This window comes from Gallus gallus, chromosome 14 (assembly GCF_016699485.2).
Source record: "Gallus gallus isolate bGalGal1 chromosome 14, bGalGal1.mat.broiler.GRCg7b, whole genome shotgun sequence".
NCBI lineage: Eukaryota > Metazoa > Chordata > Aves > Galliformes > Phasianidae > Gallus > Gallus gallus.
In genome coordinates this window covers 5,791,425-5,813,475 of record NC_052545.1, presented here as the reverse complement: position 1 = coordinate 5,813,475, position 22,051 = coordinate 5,791,425, and the positions used below count along the sequence as shown (strand labels likewise).

Sequence of the window (22,051 nt, the reverse complement as noted above, 5' to 3'; positions counted from 1 at the left end):
GTGAGCTGGAAGGTGGCATTTTGCAGGGAAAGCCATACCTAGCCCGCTCAGCAGCCCCAGGGAACTGTGCAGGGAAAGCCAAACTCTCTGTGTGAGACATAATCCCCACCCCTGGGAACCCTCCCTTCAGGCTGCATTTGTGCACATGTTTCAACCCCTGCCCAGATTAGTGAAGAAATCAAAGACTGCCTTGGAGCAGGTGCACCTGCACTGCAGGAGGATGCTTGGGTTTCACGCATTAAACTCTTGTCCCAGTGCCTGCAAGCGTCATTACACCAGCCGAGAAGGAAACGTACATGTGTTTGGGCCCCGAAACATTAAAGATACCATCAATCACTGATTTCTGCTTGCTTGTATAGATCCCCCTTTAATGACCTTTCCATGTTTTCCTCTCCCATGCCTGTTAGTGCCGTACCAGCAACCAGCACACACAAAGGACTCGAGGGGCAGCACCGACTGCAGAGTGCCCTCTCCAAAATAACTGCAGATTTATTACTGGGAAGCAGCTCAGAGGTAATGATGACACAGACTTCATGAGCCCGATCTTCCTTTACAACGAGCCTGTCCTATAATTCAGAATATATACTGCAACAGGAAAGAGCAAAGCACAGTCTCATTTTATAAGGAAAGCAGGATACAAACTTGGCAATAACACAGCGTAAGTCAGCTGCGTTTCCTTATGCTCAGAGCATCGATTCCTTCTGCAATCACAACTGAGGAGCACTGAGGCCACAGGAGCCAGACATCCTCTGAGATGGAAACTTCTGCAACCCTGTATTTTCACCAAACATCACTGCTGATAAACAGACCAAATATTACACCCACAGTGAAGTTCTTCTAGGAAAAAACAACCTGCATTCTGAGTAACTTGCACTCAGGACTTCAGCATTTCAGAGGAGTAACAGGTCACCTTAAGGGATCTTACCTTGCAGGATGGGGACCCCTCAGCCCCACTCAAAGCACCGCAGAGGGTCCATCAGGGTGGGGACCTCCCCCAACACGAGTCCCCATGAACATCACTAAGGGCAGCCATCCTGTTGGTGCACTTTGGGACTGCAACAACAACTGAAACAACTTTTGTGCCCTCAAAAACCACAATGAGGACACCACAGCGCCCAGCTACCAAAAGTGCCCATCATTCTCTGCACAAAGGAGAGGACCAGAAATTTCAGTTATGAAACATGGATACATATGCTGCCTGCAGACCATATGCTGTGCCTCCTTTGGTTATCACTGTTCCCTTCAAACATCCTTTCTTCTTATTATTAAGGAGAGACGGATGATTAAGAGCTTATTGAGTTCGACTGTAGATTCAAGCACTTGAAGAGCTAGGGCAAGAGAAGGGTTTTAGAGCAAAGAGACCCAGGGATGTCCCACTGCCTGAAACACTCCTACAATGATCCTGAATGAAAATCTGAGGATGTTTTGATGCGTCCACCACTCAGCTCCAGATCACAGGGCAATGCTCTGCCACACCTCTATCTTAACAATGATGTGTCAGTTCCTGATGGATTCTTTTACAAGTGACTTGGGAATTTCCACTGGCACTCGGGCAGTAACACAGCAATTGTTCTCTTTGAAATCACGGAGCAAAGAATGACATTTCAGTACAGCACACACAAAGAAGAAAATAACTCAGCATAAAGCTCCCGGGAATTACCCACTGCATTCCCAAGCACCTTATCAATGAGCCACAAAGGCCAAGTCTTCAGTTTTACTTCAATTCCTTTGGCAGTGCCAGTCCCAGGAGCAGCACCAACACATCGACGCACAGGAGTAAGCACATGTTTGTCCTTCTTTAAATAAACACTAACAATAACGACTGCGAAACAGAGCAAGAAGCATTTCCTGCTCCAAGCTCCTTCCTTCTAACTAGGAAAACTCCTGAACTGGAGGATGGCGGTGCTCTGCCCAAGGAACAGCTTCCTGCTGGGATCAGACATTCCCATTGCTGCCACCTCAGCAAAAAAACCCTCCAAGACAAAACCCAAAAGCCCAACCATAGAGCCCCACTCACCGCTCCCAGCATGATCCTGAAGATCAGCCAGCGGAAGCCCCAGATGACGATGCTGGATGGAGGCGTGGAACGGGGCAGCCGGGACAGGGTCCAGAGTGGGCAGAGGAACATCCCCAGGAACCCGGTCTCCAGGAGCTGTGACTCCCATCCTGAAGAGGAAAAAAAAGGAGAATATTTGCTGTAGAAGTCGTGTAAGTTGTCCTGCCACCAATTTTAAATTCACAAGTGGAAAAAAACGTAAGCCAAGGGAAGGTGGCTCCCAGCTCTGCCCTCGTGTGCACGTCACACACTGACCTGCCTACATGAAATCGAGGTGCTTTACGCAAGAACGTGAGCTTCAGAAAAGTACAGCCCTGTAAATGCATTTCCCAGCAGCTCTGTCTCTAGTACCCAACACTGTGTTATCCACGTGTGCTGCCGTGGGTTCTGCTGCATATGCCAACACTTGTGTTGCTTACACGGTTACTTCACTCAGCATGAAGCAAACACATGGGCTGTTATGAAGCAAAGAGCAACGCAACGTGCAAAGTGACCCAGGAAAATGACATGCTTTTGTCACACAAGCAAAACTATGCTGAGCTCACTTTTAAATATCAGAAGCAGCAGTAGTGGAATCTCATTTAATACACACAAGGTTCCTTACATGAAAACGTAATTAAAAAGAAAACACCATTCTTCTTCCATCCATCCTGCACTTCCTCAGACAGACCCTCCAAGTGCCAAAGCCAGCACTGCTGGGAGGAGAAGCGACGTGCATTGTTAAAGGCAGCTGCACCAGGAAAGCAATGGCTGACACATGACGTGAAAGGTTAATTGTTACCCAACCCGGCTGCAGACAGCAGTTATGGGTCGAACTGGCACCGCAGCTCTGCACTTCTGCCCATACAAGAACCCACTGTTGGCTGTGCTTTCATATGTTAATGCTGCGCTCCTCGCAGACACCACTGTGCGTGCAGGACACCGAGGATGGCATCTCCATCAGCCTCAGATCTGCACACAAATGCAGCTTTCTCTGTTTGATTTTTCATCACAGCTCCCAGGAAGGTGTTTGCAGGTGCGGAGAAGCACATCAAACGACAGAGCAGCACACTATGTGGGTTACACCCTAAATTCAGGGACTCATGCATGTAAAACAAAGCCACAGCCCTCCTGCTATGCAGCAGCCTCCAGGCACTGTGGAGCTCAGCCTACACCTGGGCTTTGTGCCCCAAAGCAGCAAGCTGGGGGCCTGGCACTGCCACACGGCACAATGCAGCACTGTGGGCACAGCGCTGTGCCACGATGCCAGCAGGGAGGTGAGCACTGTGGGCCCGCAGTGAGCCGGGCTCCAGCTGCTGGGGGGGGGGGCTGCAGACGCCCCTGCTGGCAATGCAGGCTGGCAGTGGGCACAGCTGAGCTGGCACTTAGCAGGGTTTTGCTGCAATTGAAGCCAAGGGCAAACCACGGTCACAGCATCGCTGCTGCAGACACCTCCATCTAAACCTCCTCCACTTGCAGCTAAGTCCCATTCATCTTCAGCTTCTCTGTGCCCATCAATAGCAATGGGCAGATTTGCTCCTACATACAGAGCTTTAGTGATGTGCTGTGCTTTGCTCTGCTGATGACTGCCACATCAGATCCCACCAAGCTCCTGCTAAAAAACAAGCCTAGGACGCAGATAGGCACAAAGAGTCACTGATTTATTAACAATCCTCCTCCTGATGCATTCGGATCCACTGCTGGCAATGTGGTCACAGGGATCGATTTCCCATGCTAGCACACACCAAGCAGCCACACGCCTGCTTTGGCTCCTCCACAGCCTCCATCCCTTCCCTCCCAGCCCACAGCCCCTCGCCCACACTGCTCCCGCTTTGCGGCTGCTCACCCACTGCTGCTGCTCACCCCTTTTGCAGCTTCCCCACTTTGGTCATTGCCTCTCAGTATTACATTTTCCCTTCCTGCTTCACTTTGCACACTGGGATCAAGCTGGTGCCCATCTCTCCCCAGTATGCATCCTCAATCCTGGCTGCATCCTTCTGCGCAGCACTGTTTCTTCCACTCTCCTCTGAAGTCCCTCTTCTACTCCTGTTGGCATTTTAGCTTAGAACCACCAACTGCTCTAAGCCTTCAGCTCACACAAAGGAAAACATTCAACAAATGTGAGCTGTTTTTAGCGAAGACTCAGGAATGACTGCAGCTTGTTATTCTTATAGCCATAATCGTGTGCAAATAAAACACTGTTTGATGCCACTCCGTGAGCAGTACATGTCCTTGTGATGGTAGGATTATCCCAGCAGCTATGCATCCTTTGTTTTCTACTAAAACTTACAGTTAAGCCATGAGGGCCTCCAAGGGCACCCAGTCATGCTGCTCATCATCACTGCATGCTCAGCTGCTGCTGAGTGCTGCTGCAGTTTGCACATTGCCACCTTTTAACTCCACATCTGAGGCCCAATCACAGCAGAACCTACAAGGAATCTCCAAGTCTTCACAGGGAAGTCCTCAGGAGAATTCCAACCCCACCCCATCCCACCATGCCCACAACCACATCCCTCAATGCCCCCTCTCCACTTGAACACCTGCAGGGACGGTGACCCCTCCCCACCTCCCTGGGCAGCTCTGTGCTTCATTCTTTTTTCCTAATGTCCAATCTCTCTTAACACAACTTGAGACCATTGCCCCTCATTCTATAAAGGAATTCATTTCTGTAGCCTGTGAAGACCTAGATGGTGAAAAAAAATCATCATCGTCAAGAAATCCAAACAATGCCATGCTTTGGGTAGCAGAGGGCACACACTGGGCACTTCAATGGAGCAGCCTAAACCAGACACTGGCACAGCATGGGAACCGGGCACCAGCACTGGAGAGACACCAATGCACCACGCATGGTGTCGAGCAGCCTGAAACCCATTTTACAAACAGCAGCAAAGCCCACAGCACTCGCAGGCACTGAAGTCATCTCAGAAAGGCAACAAGGCAGCTCACACCCAAAGCCCAAACCAATGCCCCACTGATGCGGGGCTGAAATCGGGGCTCACCTCGGCCCTGTCCCTCCGGCCCTGGCGCACACTGATACTGCTGGGAACGAAGGGGTCACGTTGTTGACCCACCTGCTCCTGTTTTCTTCAGTTGGATCTAGTCAAATTTCAGCAGCTGCGGTGCGGCACAATGCGCCATTGTTATCTCCCGCACAGCAGGAGAGGGAGCCAATTTTTTTTTCTTTAGGAAAAAAAAAGGAACAAACTGAACTGCCAATGGGGGCTGCATTTCCCTCACACGCGTTTCGAATGTTTGTTCCATGCTCCTCACTTGATGCAGCAAAATCCATCCTCTGGCATTTTCGGAGGGCTGCGCCGGGGAGGGGAGATGGGGACAGGAGGATAGCAGGGAGGAGAGGGGTGAGAAAAGCCAAACGCAGACACTCTCCCATTTTCTTCTGAAGGGTTTTTGAAGAGTTTTTCTTCATAAGTAAGCAAAACCATTCCTCCAAATTTTCAGCTAGGAAATTTAGCTGAACGAGAAGTGATCTCTGGAGTCAGAAATCATCTGCTGCTGCTTGGAAGAAGAACCACGAGTGGCCTCGCCACGTTCCCCAGGACAGCAAACACTCCAGCAGGAGCACATCATGCACTGTAGAAAATATTACTGGGACTTAACATGTAAAAATAAAAGGCAATTTGGTATGAATGGGCTCCGGAGAAGTCCAAAGCAGCACCATCATCTCCCTATAGAGAGTATTATTTCTAATGGAACATAGATTATATAGCATTATATCATTAGGGTTTCCAATTGTCATCTTCATTATTTACCATCAAATGCATGTTGATAAACCCCCCCCCCCGGGCTCACAGCGGGGCCAAAGCCGCCCCAGAGCCACAGCCCCTTCCCACGCTGCAGCAGAGCAGGAAGCCTGGAGCAAAGGGCACAACACAGCACAGGGCCCAAAGTCTGTGACATCTCTTACTTTCTATTCAGCTATTTTTTTCTGAGAAAAAAACTCATTTGGTCAAAATGAAAACCAAACTGCAGCACAGCTGTAGTATAAACAGCTCAGAGAGCTTATTTTTATCTATTACCCTTTTTTCCCCTAAAATAGGGGATAGGTGGTAACAGCAAACTGCTTCTCTTTGCATGTACATATCTGCACACAGTTGACAGAGGTCGTGCCTGCACAGCACAGCCAAATGCTCCTGCCATGGACACGCGTTTTATGGCTCTCTTTGCAGCCAGCACACAGCAGAGCTGTGCAGTGCGCAGTGCAGCTGTCCCCAATGAATATTGGGTGTCACACTCACTGGCAGTCAAAGCAAGGAAGATACCCAATACTGACCGACTTACACTGGAATTAGATTAACTGCTCCTGAGCCTCTCCTCCCTACCTCCCTGAAATTTAGTATGATATAACTGACACTGCAGCATTAAAACACCTGTTGAACATGGCATGGGTTTGGCTGACGGCTTCAGGATATTCTGTTTAAGGATGGCACGTGCAACAAACACGAGCAGCTCAACCAACAGGGGCATAGCTGTGCCCAGCACTCAGCACTGCACCCCACGGGCTGCTCCCATCTCCAGGATCCTCCCCATCAGTGCCTCCCTGTTCCCCATCCACTCCCAACCTCTAAGGAAGGGATGTAAAAAAAACAGGCTGACAAATATTACCTAACTTTGAAGAGCTGCATCATTTTGAATTGCTCCACCAATAGGCCCTCTCACAAGTTGAAGTGCTAACTACAAGTGTCAGCCAAATGCAAATGCCATTTTAACCTTCATCGTGCAATACCCATCAATACTAAAACCCATAACACCATTATCACCCGTTCCAGCTGGGTTTGGCTGTCACACAGAGCTCTCTCCACATGGCTCGACTGTCACCTGCTTAACACGCCATTCTCTTAGGACACAGAGACGAAAAACACCAATACAGCTCTGGAGAGGATAAAGCAGAAAGCCACAGGAGCAGTGCTGTATAAGGCAGAGCATGTGCCACAGTTCAATGCCAGGAGCTTGGGCTGCAAGAAGGAAGCCCTGGAGATGCAGCGGATGCTCAGAGAATCACTCTGACTTTCCATGCAGAAGGTCACAGTACCGTTGTTCATGTTGTGCATGGCACTGAGAGCTGCTGTCCTCTAATCTGCATTCTGTGGTCATTCCTCTTTCTCCCTAGGGACTACAAAGCCACTGAAGGGGCACAGACTCACTCCCCTCGCTCTCTGGCTTTCCAAACACCACTGAAAAATTGAGTCACAATGAAGAAATGTTCAAGTTTGTGTCAGGCTTAAAAGGTTTCCCAGGGCTCTGAAATCCCATGCACATGGATGTCTCCCAGGCAGTGGAACTCCAGCTCCAGGCAGCCACAGCACCCTGCATCCCCCTCATTACAGCACAGCAGAGCAATAAGAATCCCTTCATTCTGTAGTCACTCTCCTGCCCCCCAAAAAATCCCAAGTGCAAAAGATGCTGACCTCAGAAGCCCATCTTAACCGGGATGGAGAAAGGAGGAAAGATGATTAAAAAAGGAAGAAATCAGTCCACCACAGCTCTGAAGAAAAGACAATGAGGAAAGAAAATGATTTATTGCTTCTCAGTCTGGTGGTGCCTTTCACTTAGAGACCTCAGAACAAAGAGGGAGCTCTCCCAGCCGCCCGTCCCCTGGGGTCTCTTTTCAGAGCCGTGACAGCCTGGGCTCAGAGGGCTGCAGGACAGTCCTTGGGTATCTCATCCTGGGTGAGGGCCGACAGCCCTGCTCCTGCCCCAGGACATGCTACAAACACCCCAAACCCGAGGTATGCACCAGCAGCCCACAGCCAAACTCTGCCCCATTCATTTCTGAGAACATCACTGCGTGTTTGAAATGCTGTTTTGGAAGTCCTGCTTGCCAGAGCTCACAGACTGGAGATGCTTCACGTTTCTGCAAGCAACAGAATAGCTTCTAATGTTGTTGGAAGATTTGGAAAAAATGTTATCAATAACTTTTGTTCTTAAAAGTATAAACCACATGGAAAAAAAAAAATTTAGCATAAAAACTTTTAAAAGCTTCCAAGTGCTCTCCAGGGTAGTCATTAGAAACTACTTAGGTAACAGGAGGGTGATAACAGTGAGTTAATGCAGCGTTAAATTAGCCCTCCTTCCATGCAGAACTTTAAGTGACAGAGGAATCAGTTGGGAAGATTTTTATTTTATTTTTTAAATAATGAAGTTAATGGATTTCCTGTTTTTAGCTCTGTGGGCGGCTGTCATTTTGAGGGATCTGTACATACTGTATTTAATTACTCTGTCTTAAAGTAACAAAAATACTTTCATGTGTTCCTATGAACCCACCAGCACCTCCCAGGCACGGCCATCGAGGCAAGGAGAACACCCAGCACTGCCCGCCAGTGAGGGGACTTCTCCCCTGCTCTTGGCCTTCCCAGCATCAGACCATCCTTCAAATCCTTCCACAGCCAGCTGACACAAGGCTGGGGCCACACAGCCTCATGAACTGAGGGCAATGAGCATCAGGAGGGGCTCACAGGGACTTCTCAGGGCTTCCCACCATCCTGCTGCAGGCATGGCTGAGGTTGGTGCTGGGCCACACGACAGCAGCTTTGCCAGCTCCCCAAGACTCACCTCCTGCAGCAGGGGATTCTCCCCACTTCCCCCTAACATGGTATTTATTACAAGCAGGGGCAACGATGGCCAGCAATAAATCTGAGCAAAGATCACAGTGACTTAAGCTGGGCACAAAGATGAAGGGAGAAGGAAAGCTGAGCACATCCTGCAGTGGTCCAGAAAGCCACATAGAGAACTTTGTAAATGAAATGGGAAGGGACGGAAAGGAGACGCCAAAGAACAGAGCTGGAACAGCAGTAGAACAAAAGGAGAGGTCAGGAACAGCCAGTACTTACTACATGTTCCAGTTCTGTGACTGGAAAAGCCTGAAATCCATCATGCAGTGGATACTGAAACCCAGGAAATGAGGGTGCTCATCTCTAGTGCTCATCTCCTTCAGAGTGAGCTCACTCTTACTGTGCTTTTCCTTCTTACTTTGCATCAAGAAAGTCTTAATATGAACAGAAAGCCAGCAATTTCCACTCTGAAGCAACCTGTTGAACACATTTTATTTGTTCTTCATACAGACAGGACCCCTGCAGTATTGTGCCATGTGCCTGCGGAGCTGAACTGCTAAAAACAGGTGTCTGTTGGGTGTTAAATCTATCTTCAGGCTGCTTTGGCAGCTTAAGAAACCATTAGCAGCTGTTAACATGGTTAGCATGGCAACATAGGAGCCTAACAGCTCAACCAGCCTGCTTTCTTCACCATTTCAAAACTATCATTTCCCGCTTGTACACTTCAAGCTAGAGCAAATTAAAACCAATACCATGAAAGCACCTGGCAACCACTTTTGCTAGCAGACATAAAGCAAGCCTCGAAATAAAAGTGTATTAGACAAACTTTTCCTGTTGTATCATGTGAGGTTCCTGCTGCCCTTAAAGCGCACATCTTAGCCTCGTGTGAGCACAAGTTCTAACACCAGCATTTGCAGGAGATGACAAATACCCACCAAGGGACGACTCTCTCAGCCAGCTTCCCTGTCAGCCTGAATTAGATCTCTCATTTAAGACTTCTAGCAAACGTACTGCCTTTAAAGCACCAAGTAGGAAAAATAACCTCAGTATTGAGCCCACTAACCTCAACACAGAGCCACCCGCCTCAACGTACAACTTCTCAATGGAGAGATCACGGGTAGGTCACAGCCAGCTTTCAGGTTGAACTGGGCAGCATGGTCTAGCATGAAGTGTGGAGGTTGGTGGCCCGGCCTGTGGTGGGGGGGGGGAGTTGGATATTCGTGATCCTTGAGGTCCTTTCCAACCTGGGCCATTCTTGTGATTCTGTAAAATGCAATCCTAGAAAGCCAGGCCCTGCTGGTAAGGGAGAGCCACAGAGGAAAGGAGGACACAATGGCACAGCACACTGGTTTCCTATGTGCTGTTCTTACCACTGCACGGGCCACAGAGACAACTGCCATGGTTGAAGCACCACACCACCGGCACAACCATCTCTTTCCCACCACCAGATGCCTACAGACCTCAGCCTCTCTGCTCACACAGCCCTCCTCCTACTGACAATGAGCATCTAACCCAGCAGAGGCGGTGCTTGAGCCACCAGGAGGGGAAGGACGGACGGGCTCATCCCCTTTGGCAGCAATGAAGTCCAGGAACTGCTTAAACCCATATGTGGGGCTTTGTCACATTCCTTCAGCATCTTTTATGCTTGTGACCTTTAAAGGCCAAACAAAAAACCAAAAACAACATGGGACACTATTTACGCAAGACAGCATGACAAAAAATCACTGCAATATCTCTAATATGAATTTTCTGATTCTAAAAGGGGATACGCTTTGCCCAGAGCTAAGTCTATTTTGAGGGATTACAGTTAGATAAGAAAACTGATACCACTGCATCCTTTAGGACATCCTCTCAGCCCCAGCAAAAGAAATGGGACTCTCCATTCAGCAACATCACTCTGAAGTAACTCAACTAACGAAACCCCAGTGATGTAAAGCTGCTGTAATTCAGGAATTGTTTGATCCAGGCATTTTTCAACATGAAGAGCTCAGAAGCAGCCAGAATGACTAATGGGACCTCAACACCCACAGCTTTAACCTCCAAGAACAAAGGAAGAAAGAGGGAGCAGGAGGAAGGAAGGCCGAACGCGGACCTCAGGAAATCAAAAAGCTGCTTTCAAAACCCATCTGACTTTAAAAAGATCTGATGGGTACGTAGGAGGAAGCAGCAGTTTTTTAGCAATTACGGGACAAGTGCCAAAAAGTCAATGGTGTTAGGAAGTTGTTCTCTCCCTGCACAGTACAAAGGGATGAGCAAATACATAAACAAAGAGAAACGCTGATGTCCAGAGGCCTGAACTACGCGCCAGGCCTTCTGAGTGCCGAAATCCCAATGCTGACATAAAGAAAGGGGTGAACGAGATCAGCAATCACTGAACCCAGTGCTGGAACAACTAAGCTGACATACAGGACATTGAAAATTATAAACAATACAAGAAATCAGAAATACTTCAACATAATTCTTTCCAGCCACAGTGACGCTTGCACTGTGGATCTGTAAGGGGCCGAGCGGAGCCGCCTCAGCCCCAAAGCCGCCATTTTCAGCTTCAGCAGAGAAAAGCAAATCAAAGCACTACAGGTCTGCAGCCAAGATTCCACGTGATGACCTCTTCTCCATCCCAAATAAAGAGCCACAGGAATTCTCTGCCTCAATCAAACGGCCCATCAGTCTTCATCAGGATACACTGTGGGGAAATAAGTAAATGCAGGAGTCTGAGGATCTTGAGTCATTTCTTTGGGCTCTTTTCTCAGCCTGTCAATATCTGACTTTGGCCCTGAGATGTGGGTGCACAGCATCCACCCAGAGACGCTTCCACGGGTGTCAAACATTGGCGTGAAGAAGCTTGGCTCGCTACTAACAGAACGACAGGAATCAGTGCCCAATTATAATGTGCATTTAAAACACAAGTTCTGACATCAGCTGATAAAAATGGTAAATGTAAGTCAGGTTTCTGTTGATTAACAACCAGATGAGGCACTCATTAAGGGCTGCTCTTAAAAACAAGCCATTACATTCCCTCGCAACACGTACCGACATTGTTAAACTTGGAGACCTCAGATGCTGGAAAGAGCCGGGACAGACATCCTCATTAACAGAGCCAGCAGCTGCTAGCATCGCTGTGGATTCCATTTTTAGGAATAAGCAACTTTCAGCACCGTAAGAAAACAAAAAGACAAAGCAACACAGAGCACGGTTATTTATTTTGACAGCTGCGGTTTCGCTGTTTTAACTGTTTAGGATGGCTCTAAAGGAAACCCCCAAAATGTACTTCGTAAAAGTAATGAAGCCTTGCTGAACACAGCCCACCTCTGAGCAGGGGCTGGGAGGCCCCACACACAGGTTGTGGGGCTGGGGACACAGTGTGACCCCTGGGGCCAGTGGGGAGGTGACACAGAGCCCCTGGCCTGGTGGCGGGAGGCCAGCACTGGGTCACCATGGCAACAGGCATCCCACTGCCACCACACAGGTGCCACCAGCCTGGCTGGAGCAACGCAGCACAGCAATGGCTTTTTTGTTTTGTTTTGTTTAACTAAATACAAGATCCTATGATAAGAGCTCACTACAGGCCCAGGAGGGAGACAGAACCTGTGGGGGCCCACCATGGCCACCATACTGTCACCACCAGGGAAGTGAGCAGGGGGACAGAGGCAGAGCATGGAGGAACCCAGTGAGGAAAGGGGAGGAGAAAAGCTTTGCAAAGTATAGACTGCCCCAGGCCTCTGCAGCTCTGCCAGCCTTCCCTTGCATGCCCCTCCAAGCAGCTGGAGAGCCCACATTCACTTGGGACTGCAGCAGGTGCACTCAAGACCTGAGCTGTCACACTCAACTGCCAGGAGAATAGTTTGATGGGAGAAGTATCAAGGGAGCGATCAAGAAAACCTTGGAAAGGAAATTAAAACATATATGTTCTCACAATTACAATCTCACAATTACAATCCACTTCAAACTTGCGCTAGCTGAAATCTGTATTTACCCAAGGCAAAGTAACTGCATAATTGCACTCCTCAGAAATGTCTGCAAGACTAAACACGTGCTGCATGCACTGCGGGAACAGCTGGTCCTCCACTGCTGCTTCAGGACGTCCATTGCCTCAGCTCATCACCCCTCCTCTGTCCTTCCATCAGTACAATGTGTGTCTTTGCACCCTTCCAGCTCTCCATTATCACGAGTGAGAATCCAGTCCCCTGGCTGTCACAGCTGGTTGTGATCCCAGCACGCAGCCTTGGGCCTGAAGGACCACTCCTGACCCCACTTCTCCCACTGCCACGGACTTTCCCTCAGCTGTAGCATCTCAGCAGTCGTCACCATCCCAGGGCTGCCTGAAATCCAGCCAAGGTGACTAGATCCTCTCCAATGCAATGCATGCAACAAATGTGCTTTGAGAATGCCTCTGCACAACTTTACTGAGATGACCAAGGGGCACAGAGAGTGCCTGGAAGCCCTACATATCTGAGTTCAAGAGGAAGAAGAACAATTATCTGCAGTCTTAACTACCTTCCAGGAGTACAGTAATAGCCTTTCCTTGCCCTGTGTCTCCCACAAGACACAGGAGGTGAAGCTAACTAACTACTCACAGGTGCAGTGTGTGCTATGTTAGCAATCAGATGTGCCAGCCAATGCTGGAATACTGCAGCAGCAAAGCCTTATCACCTGCCCACAAGTCACACACAGTGGCAGCACCAGCAGGTTCAGAACTGCAGGGCTCTTGGTTCCTTGTTTTCTGCTCCATCCATCAAATCAATTTCCCTTGGCAGGGAATTAAGCACACTAATTATTTCTGTCCCTGGGTATTCCACCCCCTCCAGCTACAGCGTCCGGACAACTGTTGCCACCACATCTGCAAAGCAGGAGAGAGCTATGGAGGAATCCTGAAAGTCCTGACACAGTAATGTGATGAAGCAATAGCTAATGCTTTAAGCTTTACTGCTCTATTTTAATCACGTTTACATTCCATAGTCAGTAACAAAACAGCAATAAAAGACAACCCCAAACCCAGCCCTGTCTCCCATCTCCCCTAGCCAAAAGATCATTAAAAAAACCCACAACAAAAACAAACAGAAACCAACCACCACCACCACACTCACAGGATGCAATCTTACATTTCAAACTTTCTAACAATTCAGCTGGCAGGACCTTCCCCTCCCCCCCCCCCCACCCCCAGGAATGCATTTTTCATGCATTAGTCCCTTCCCCACTTCATACACCTCTTAACAATCATTTACTCCTCATCCTCTCTGCTACAAACACAACTGACTGCACAATGAGTTTCTGGAGGTTTTCAGACCACAGATTTTGCCCCATTTGTAATTGCAAACTAAAACTGTAGGAGCACGAAAGCAGCTCACCCAAACCGACAGCTATAGTTTAACCAACACTTGTTTGGTGCAAAAACCAAGCAGTGCTATGAGCTTGCATGGACAATGCATTGACAAAGACGTCCCAGTGCTCACACAACTTCTGGTCACGGTTATCCCAGCAAAACAACATCCTTGATCCTCTAACAGTGCACCTCGGCCATCTAACGAAGCACATGGAGCTGGGCATTCCTGCACACATCCACCTACCGCCAACTGTAGACCAAGGCCCTTCTCTGGCCCAGCTGCACACATCACAAAGCCTTCCCGTTAAAGGAGAGGAGAACAGTAACATGTTTTGCTGCAAATATTACCATTCGTCAAGTTGTGCTGAGAAGCTGCCAGCTGGAAGGATTCCGAGGTTGAACGATAACGTAACACCGCGTGCAGCAACATTTTCCTTTCTCCCCTTGCCACCCCAGCACAGCGAGCTGTGATGGTGCTGCCTGCAGCCTGGGTGGTGAATTTCCCATGCGGGTGACATCAGATTCACTCATGAGGATATTCTGTAGCATGTAATTAGAATTTTTGCTTCTAATTTGAAAATTCTTTTCTTTTTTTTTTTTATATAAACCACTGAAATCAACCACATTAAAAAAAATCACACAGGATAGTGACAACTGATATTAAACAGCTATTCACATATGTCCCAATACCACAAGACTCATACAGCCGCTCAGCTCTCCCCGCTGTAGGAAATCCAAATGACTTCAGTGCATAAAATGAAACATATGAATTAATCACTGCTTTTTCTGCCCTCAATCCACAACGTTATTAATTCAGGCTGAAAATACATGTGCTCCAGAACAAAGAGTTACCCAACGAGGGACTGTGCAGCTCGTAAGCATTCAGCAATGCAAAGTCAACCTGGAAATGCAGAATCGCAGGTCCTGCATGGAGGGTTACCACTGAAATGGTTATCAGTGCTCCAGCAAAGCAGGGTAAAACATCCTGCTTAAATGCTGACATTCCAACTGCATGGAAGCACCTCTGAAAGAGATGCTCAAAGAATGCATTTCCTTTATGAACAGAAGTCATTACCCAGCCTTTGATGTGAACCTTCAATAATTAAGGAGGGACTTGTCAGTAAAGCTGAGGGCTGGAGCTTCCTAAGTGGAAACACGTGGGAAGGTAGCCTGAGCACAGGGAAGGCTTACTGCAGTGATTTATCACACACCTGAGGCTCTGGTGTGCTCACACCAATAAGTCCCTGGATGTAAGAGAGGTGGGGGGGGGAAAGCTTTATTTAAAAATCATTTCAAACACAGTAAGCGGACCAAGAGCAATTCTAAGGCATCTGCATTATTTGTCAAAATAATGACGCTATAAAATAGCCAGTGCTACATGTGGTAGTGTTTAAGAAAAGATGGTGTACACACAGTTATTTTGCTCTAATAGACGCAGCACTGCTCAGCGGACTAGAAAGATCTTTAAAGAGATCAATAGCTTTTAGCATGACACAGTGTATCACTGCAAAGAACGAACAGAGAGGATAAATACAGAGCAAAGATTAAACTTCTTAAAACCTCTGCAAGGGTGGACAATAGTCCTGCAGCTCTTTGATATGCATTTACACCTATGGAAAGCAAATGTTTTGCGTTCAGCACGATACAGTGAGTTGTTTCTATAGTACAAACAAACAAAAAACCCAACAACAATAAAATCCAATCTCCTGTGAGGTGACTGGGCTTCCATTCCTGGGCTTTGGCTGTTTCCCAGGATGAGTGCTCCCACCTGGCACACAGCTCAGATGGGCACCACTTTGCAGGATGGATGCAGGTGGGAATGGGAGCGTCTGTGGCTGATGCCAGGAGGGACTGAGCACAGCCAGCAGCAGCTCCAGGTCTGCACTACACCCATCTGGAGTTCAAGGGGCTGCAGAGTCCTTCTGCAGCACCAGCCAGATTCTCCTCTAACAGATGCATCCTCAAAGCATGGGTTTTTTGGCAGTTTTCCTTGGTTGGTGGGGTCATCTCCAAAGCAGGGTGTAACAAAACCAGGCCATTGCACACATCTCCTATGGGCAGCAGCAGCCCAGGAGGCACTGCCATATCCCAACAGCTTTATACCTGCTGCTGCTGCCCTGGGGCCCCAGCAGCACACCGACTATTCTGGCTTCCCTGTGTGCACCGTCAAGGACACAAAACTGAAAACCCCATGATTTCCAAGCTCGGCTCCAGCAATAAAAGTAGCTGCTGGTAACCAAGGATTTAGAAGTGAAATAAAACACTCAAGAAAGATATCCGTGTATGGGCTAATTTTCAAACCAGAAAGTGCTGACCCTTGGAGAGTGACATGTGTCGTGAGTCTAATTTCATTTGACTTCAAAGTCACAAAGGAGAAGTTCAAAACGCTGTTTGTAGCCATAAGTTAGAGTTAAAAAGCTATTTAAAAAAAAATACATGCACTGATTTCTTCTGGATATAAATCCAAAAGGTAAGATTGAGCAACACCACTACTCCATATTTAATAATAACAAACAGATGGGAAAATATCATAATAAATTACTATAACTGTCCAAGTTGTGTGCCAGAATGTCTTGGCCAAATTCCCCTGCTTAACTATCTATATACCATGCACAGATCTCAGAGGACTCCATATTCCTGTAGACTGAAATATATGCATCAAGACACTTTCTTTACAACAATAATAATAAAATCACTTTGAGCTCCACTACAGGGCTGACAACACTGCAAGATGCAAGCAAGGATTTACCAGAGCTGTGCCACATCACAGCATGCAGGCAGCTGCAGGAGAGATCACAAGCCCAGCACCCTGTGAGAAACTCCCAGAAACGTGGATTTATCTCTGCTCTGAGGTTTGGTTCGCTCCTATGTCAGGGGAATGTTTTAAAGCCCAAATGATGCTTCAAATGGGACCTCACCCGCTGTGTGATACGGATACAGGCAAGACAGCTCTCCATGTTGAAAACCCTCCAATCTCCTTCCCAAGGGCTCAACAACCACCACAGCTGCAAATCCTAGAGCCTTCTAGGACAAAGAGCTCTGCGACATGACTGCAGATATGCACCAGTGTGGAAATCAGCGTGGGACAACGCTGAGCAGCCCTGGGCAGAGCTGAGCATCACAGACACAGAGAGGTGCAGAAGAACCCCCCTCTGCCAATGCCTTGGGATGCAGCCCCACACGTTCCTATGGGAACATCACTTATTTTTTTTTCTAAAACCTGAATTTAAAGCCTTGCATCTCAAACTGAAAGCCTTCTTCTCTCCCTCAGCTGTCAGCTGTTTGAAAAGCTGAATAAGCCATAGGAGCCAGAGCAGGTCACACTAAGAGCCACACAAACAAAGACACAATTCATTCACTGGTCCAACAGCAAGTGGCACGACTCCTCCAATGGATGCCCCCTCCCTGAGGATGCCCAAGACCAGGATGGATGGGCCCTGGGCAGCCTGAGCTGAGCCCACAGCAGATGGTGGGGCTGGCAGTTAAGGTCCCTTCCAACACAACCTAAGCTGTGATTCTGTGCCTTCCCAGCTTAGCAAAGGGCACAGCCCCAACTCCATGCTGTCCCCTTGGGTCAATCCTGCACCTCCCTGGGTTGGACACTCAGCACAGATGGGCAGAACCAATTACAATGAGGTTCTTCCAGATTTACACCTGGAATCTGGTCCTCACGTTTACCAAACTGCAGAAAACACCCCATCAGTGTGCATTCTGGTGACAACAGGCAGCAACAAATGGCAGCTGGGCAGCTCCCAGCATCACACAGGGGAAGCTATCTGTGCCACGTGCTCCAAAATACCAGGATTGCTTCAGCCAGAAGTGACAAGGGACAGGAACTGTTCCTCCTTGGTCTTCAGCCTTCATCTCTTAGCTTGCTCACTGTACCTTTCCCCAACAGAGCCATCCTGACATTCCTATCCTGCATCAAGACTGCTCATTGCTTATTAGTGCACAGATTATCTTTCACCCCCTCTTTTGGGAATTCCAACTCCTCCCTGAGAAACATTTGTAATAAATGGTAAATCAAGAAGTAACCTCAAACCTCTTCACCTGATCTACCTGCCCTTCTGTAACCCAGAGCCGTTTAATGCAGTTTTGATGGTGGTTATATCGCCCAAAAGCCCCAAAGCACAGAACAGAAGTCCAAACCCCAGAACTAAAATGTTATTCTAGGCACTGTACCTCACCCAAACAGCAACTGCTCGCTCTTCAGTAGCAGCTTTACATGTGGATCTGGACGCACCTTGGGGAAAGCCTCGTCCCCGTTTTATGTAAAGAGAAAAAGGATGCAGACGATGCAGAGCACACACCAGGTGCCGCCGGCCGTGAGGAGCTAAAGCACAGCATCTCCATCCACTGCCCTTCTCAGTGCCCAGCAGCATGCCTGCAGCTTCGGGGCCAGCACCTACCTGGGTTTTGCTACCAGTTTCCCCAAAACGTGAGGTTTTTCATTGAGAGATTATGACTCAGACAACTTTGGCACGCGTGCAGGAACTCCACCACAAATGGAGATGAAAATACAAGAGAGCTGCAATAGAAGCGCCAGCTGTTCTGAGCCGAGGTGCAGGAGCCAAGGTACTGCCAGCACTGCAGAGCTGGAAGCTGTGAGGTGGAGCTGACTTTGAAATCCTGACACTTATCTCTTTTGACTAACATAAAATATGTACCTTGGCTCGTGCTCGCTTCCTATATACGACTGGGAAGAGGATGGCTTCACAGTGCGGTTTCACCCAGTTTAGAAACGGAAGAGAAACCCATGAGAAAATCATTTCGCTAGACTAAAAATAAATAAATCCTTTTTCTTTTCCTCTTTTTAAGAGTTTAAAGGACTATGGTGGATGGGATCAGAAGGCGGCCAAACGTATTCAGCTAGGTGGCATTCTACTGAAAAAAAGAAGTACAAAGATTTAAGTTCATAACTACACATGGTCATTAATATGTTTTCTTCCCACAGATCAGTTTGCTCAACAAGGGACAAGGCAAGGAAATGCAGCTGCTAATAAGCCGAGGGATAAGGTCTCCATTTGGTTTTGAGACGCTGCGGTTCCATCTTTCCTTCATGCAGCAGCACACGTTTTGCCCTGCGTGGAACTGACTTCTACATTTCTACACACCGTCACTCTGCACTACAAAACTTTTTAATTAAAAGACAAAAATATGAACTCAGTTTTCCCAATCCAGAAATCTCTCCTGCATTCCCACAAAAAAATTTCCATCTCAAGGAAATAGCATTCTCAGACAAAGGAGTCTTAACAAGAAATCCCTGGGCAGCTCCTTTCATGTGGTCACTTACTTTTGCATCAGTTTCTGCAAAGACAGCAAGGAGTGACAGTCTGTTCCTGCCACGGGGAGATGAAGGGCTGCAGCACTTCAGGAGGAGATCAAACTTGACCTCTGTCTCTCATTTCATTACCCAATGCCAGCACTTCTAACAGTCTTTATATGTGGAGGGAACATAGGAAACGCAATAAACATCAAAATAGCTTTGCAAAGAAACACACAGCATAGATATGTAGCTTCGTTAGCATGCAGTACTATTGAGCAGCTAAACAAATACCCCCAAAAGAAATAAAGAACATCTTCCTCCTCCTCCCAGTAAGAAAAAGGGAGACAAAAGGAACAGACCAGAGCACACGAGGACACATGTCCTGAAACCAGCCCTTTGTTCCATAGGTCAGGTCGCTGGATTTAACTGGGTTTTAATGCTTGGCAAAAAAAGTTCCTGCCAGCTACAAATGGATAGGAATACTAAAGCACTCTTCCTCCTTCAGAAACGCCATTTCCATTTCAGTGCTGTTAACCGTCCCTCCACATCTGTGGTTGTGCACTTGGGATCTTGCAGAGACACTCAGGGGATGTTGCATTTTTGCTGATGATTCACAAGAGTGAGTTTTTTTAGAGCCTACGCCAATTAAAAAAGACAAAAGATCTACACTGCTTAATCCAACCCCAACTACAGTGCATTTCTGGCCAAATATTCCTAACAGAAAGCAACCAAAATCTATGGAATTCCAATAGAAGCACCATACTCCAATATCAAACCCAGATTAAAGGATCAAGAAGAACCCAACAGAGTTGGGCTCCTTACAAAGGGTCCAAGTGTCAGGGCCCTGCTCCCACTGACCCTTCTCACAGGTCCTCACACAGCCTCATTCCCAGCTCGGAGACACCAAGTCCCAAGGCCTCAATCCCTCAATTTGCAGTTCTGCCATATACCTGGGGAACAGCCGCCCAGGGCCAAACCATCCCCAGTGAGAACAGCGCTCAAAAACTTTCATTCAGAACTATAATCATCCTCTATAAATTACTGCCATAAAACTTTCAGGTGGTGTAGATCAGGTCAGAGAGAGGGCATTTGAATGGTTAACCAGACACAGATAAATCAGGTGTATGTTAGAAATGACAGCGTGATTAATGAAAAAATAAAAACGCCAGCAGTGCCTTGGATGTCCTTTAGTTTATTATTATTGTTATTGCTCAGGGATTATTCTGAACATCAAGGTTTATTTAACTTCAGAAAAAGACAGAAAAATAAAAACAAAGCTTGTCCTGCCCTGCCAGGCTCAAACTTCTGATGAAGGCATGCCTTGAAGACAGCTCTGCCCATCTCCCATCCTCCGCCATCAAAAGCTTGGCAATACTGCAATGAGTTTCAGTAGCCCCTTGCTGAGAGGTGCCAGCTGCTGAAGTCAACAGTGTCATGCAGCTAACCCACTGTTTTCCCTGGATTCTCCCCAGCTTGTCCTTCTTGCTAAAAACTTCACCATCTCCCACGTTTCAGGTGCATAACACCTTAAGCTGGCCATTTGGCTTGCAGCACAATCACAGCAGACCTGACTTTTTTCTAACAAGTAAAACCAAGAAGACGGACAATGCCTGGGGCTATCCCAACTCTTAGCATTTGTGACAACCAGCAAATATTGCAGGGAAAACAAGACTGCCGTAAGTCCAGGTCAGCAGCAGGGAACAGCGCGGCTCGGACACGGTAACACAGTGAGCACTACAGCCAGAAGGAGCGCACTGCTCAGGAGCAGAAAAAGCATCAGTAACCCATAACGAGGCAAAGACAAAACAAAGCTGAGGTCCTTTGCCTTCACCTAAGCTCTTAAAGAAACCCCATTTCAAACAGCTGTCAGAGCTTTGTTATTTTAAAAATAGCGAAAGGAAAAATAATCCCACAGCAGAGTATTTACAAGAACAATTGTGGCTGTGGTGTGAGGTTAGCCTTGCTGGAATACTTTGCTCCAGTACTGCAGAGGGAAAATTCACAATTTTGTTCAGTTAAATAGAAGCAACCAAAAGAGGGTAAAGGGAGGCCTCCTGGCAGCGGGTGCAACTGCTGCAGCCTCTCACTACCCCACAGCTTGAGTAAGTCAGGGTGCTCCCTCCTGCCCCATTACCTTTCCCAAACCCATCTGTGCTGTAGCTCTGCACTATGCATCCCCGCTGCTCCTAGGTGCTGGGTCGGTCCTGAAGGCGAGCAGAGAGGTGCAGCAGCCAGGCCAGGCCAGTGAAGCTCTGCTGAGCCACGCACAGAGCTGAGCACTGAGGTCATTAGCATTCCCAGGGGCTTTTCCAAGGGAGTAGGGAATTAATCACACTTGCCCGGCCACACTCCAACTGGGTAATTACATTTGACCTCCCTAAGCCCCCCAAACAAGTGGATATTGTGTTCACGTTGCCCTGTTTAACGCGCTGCCCACGTGCATTATGAGGCTGTGCTAACCCTCACCCGAGCGGTGGGAGGCTGTCAGCGGTGGGCAGCACTTCCCTCACCTGTTGTGAGCTTGGAACAGGCTTAGGATCCTTTGGCAAAGGAAATGCCTTCCTATTACAAAAACAAGTAGCAATCAGTCCGAGCTGGAATGTTTGGACATCAGTCAAATCCTCCTCAAAAACGCTGAGCACGATCAGAGCCAGAGCTATTGTTCAGTTGCACCTCTCTGAACAGGATACTAAAAATAGGTATGCCTATATATAAAGAACTGACACATTCATCCCAACCTTGGTTTTGCTTCTGCACAGGGAGCTGTAACTGAGAACACTGCACCAAGTCACAGGTCAGCAGAAAGGCTGACAATGGGGATGCTGCCATGAGGTAAGGAGAACCATCGGCTTCATGACACA

At 47.9% G+C, this 22,051-nt stretch overlaps 1 protein-coding gene, 1 long non-coding RNA gene and 1 other non-coding gene across 8 annotated transcripts in view; all 3 read right to left on the bottom strand.

Moving 5' to 3' along the window:
- The window catches only part of LMF1 (lipase maturation factor 1), a 163,240-nt gene that overhangs the window by 113,060 nt on the left and 28,129 nt on the right, over positions 1 to 22,051 (bottom strand). For all 6 annotated transcript variants that reach the window (XM_015294430.4, XM_015294431.4, XM_025155172.3 and 3 more), the window contains one exon: positions 2,018 to 2,166. In XM_015294430.4, the coding sequence (XP_015149916.4) occupies positions 2,018 to 2,166 (149 nt within the window). The remainder of the gene's footprint in view (positions 1 to 2,017; positions 2,167 to 22,051) is intronic.
- LOC121106770 lies at positions 9,064 to 13,731 on the bottom strand. Its single transcript, XR_005839754.1, has 2 exons — positions 11,635 to 13,731; positions 9,064 to 11,287 (listed from the first exon to the last, which is right to left on the bottom strand). It is a non-coding gene; the product is annotated as an uncharacterized LOC121106770 (long non-coding RNA).
- Positions 13,194 to 13,272, bottom strand: MIR1554 (microRNA 1554). Its single transcript, NR_035038.2, has one exon. It is a non-coding gene; the product is annotated as a microRNA 1554 (primary transcript).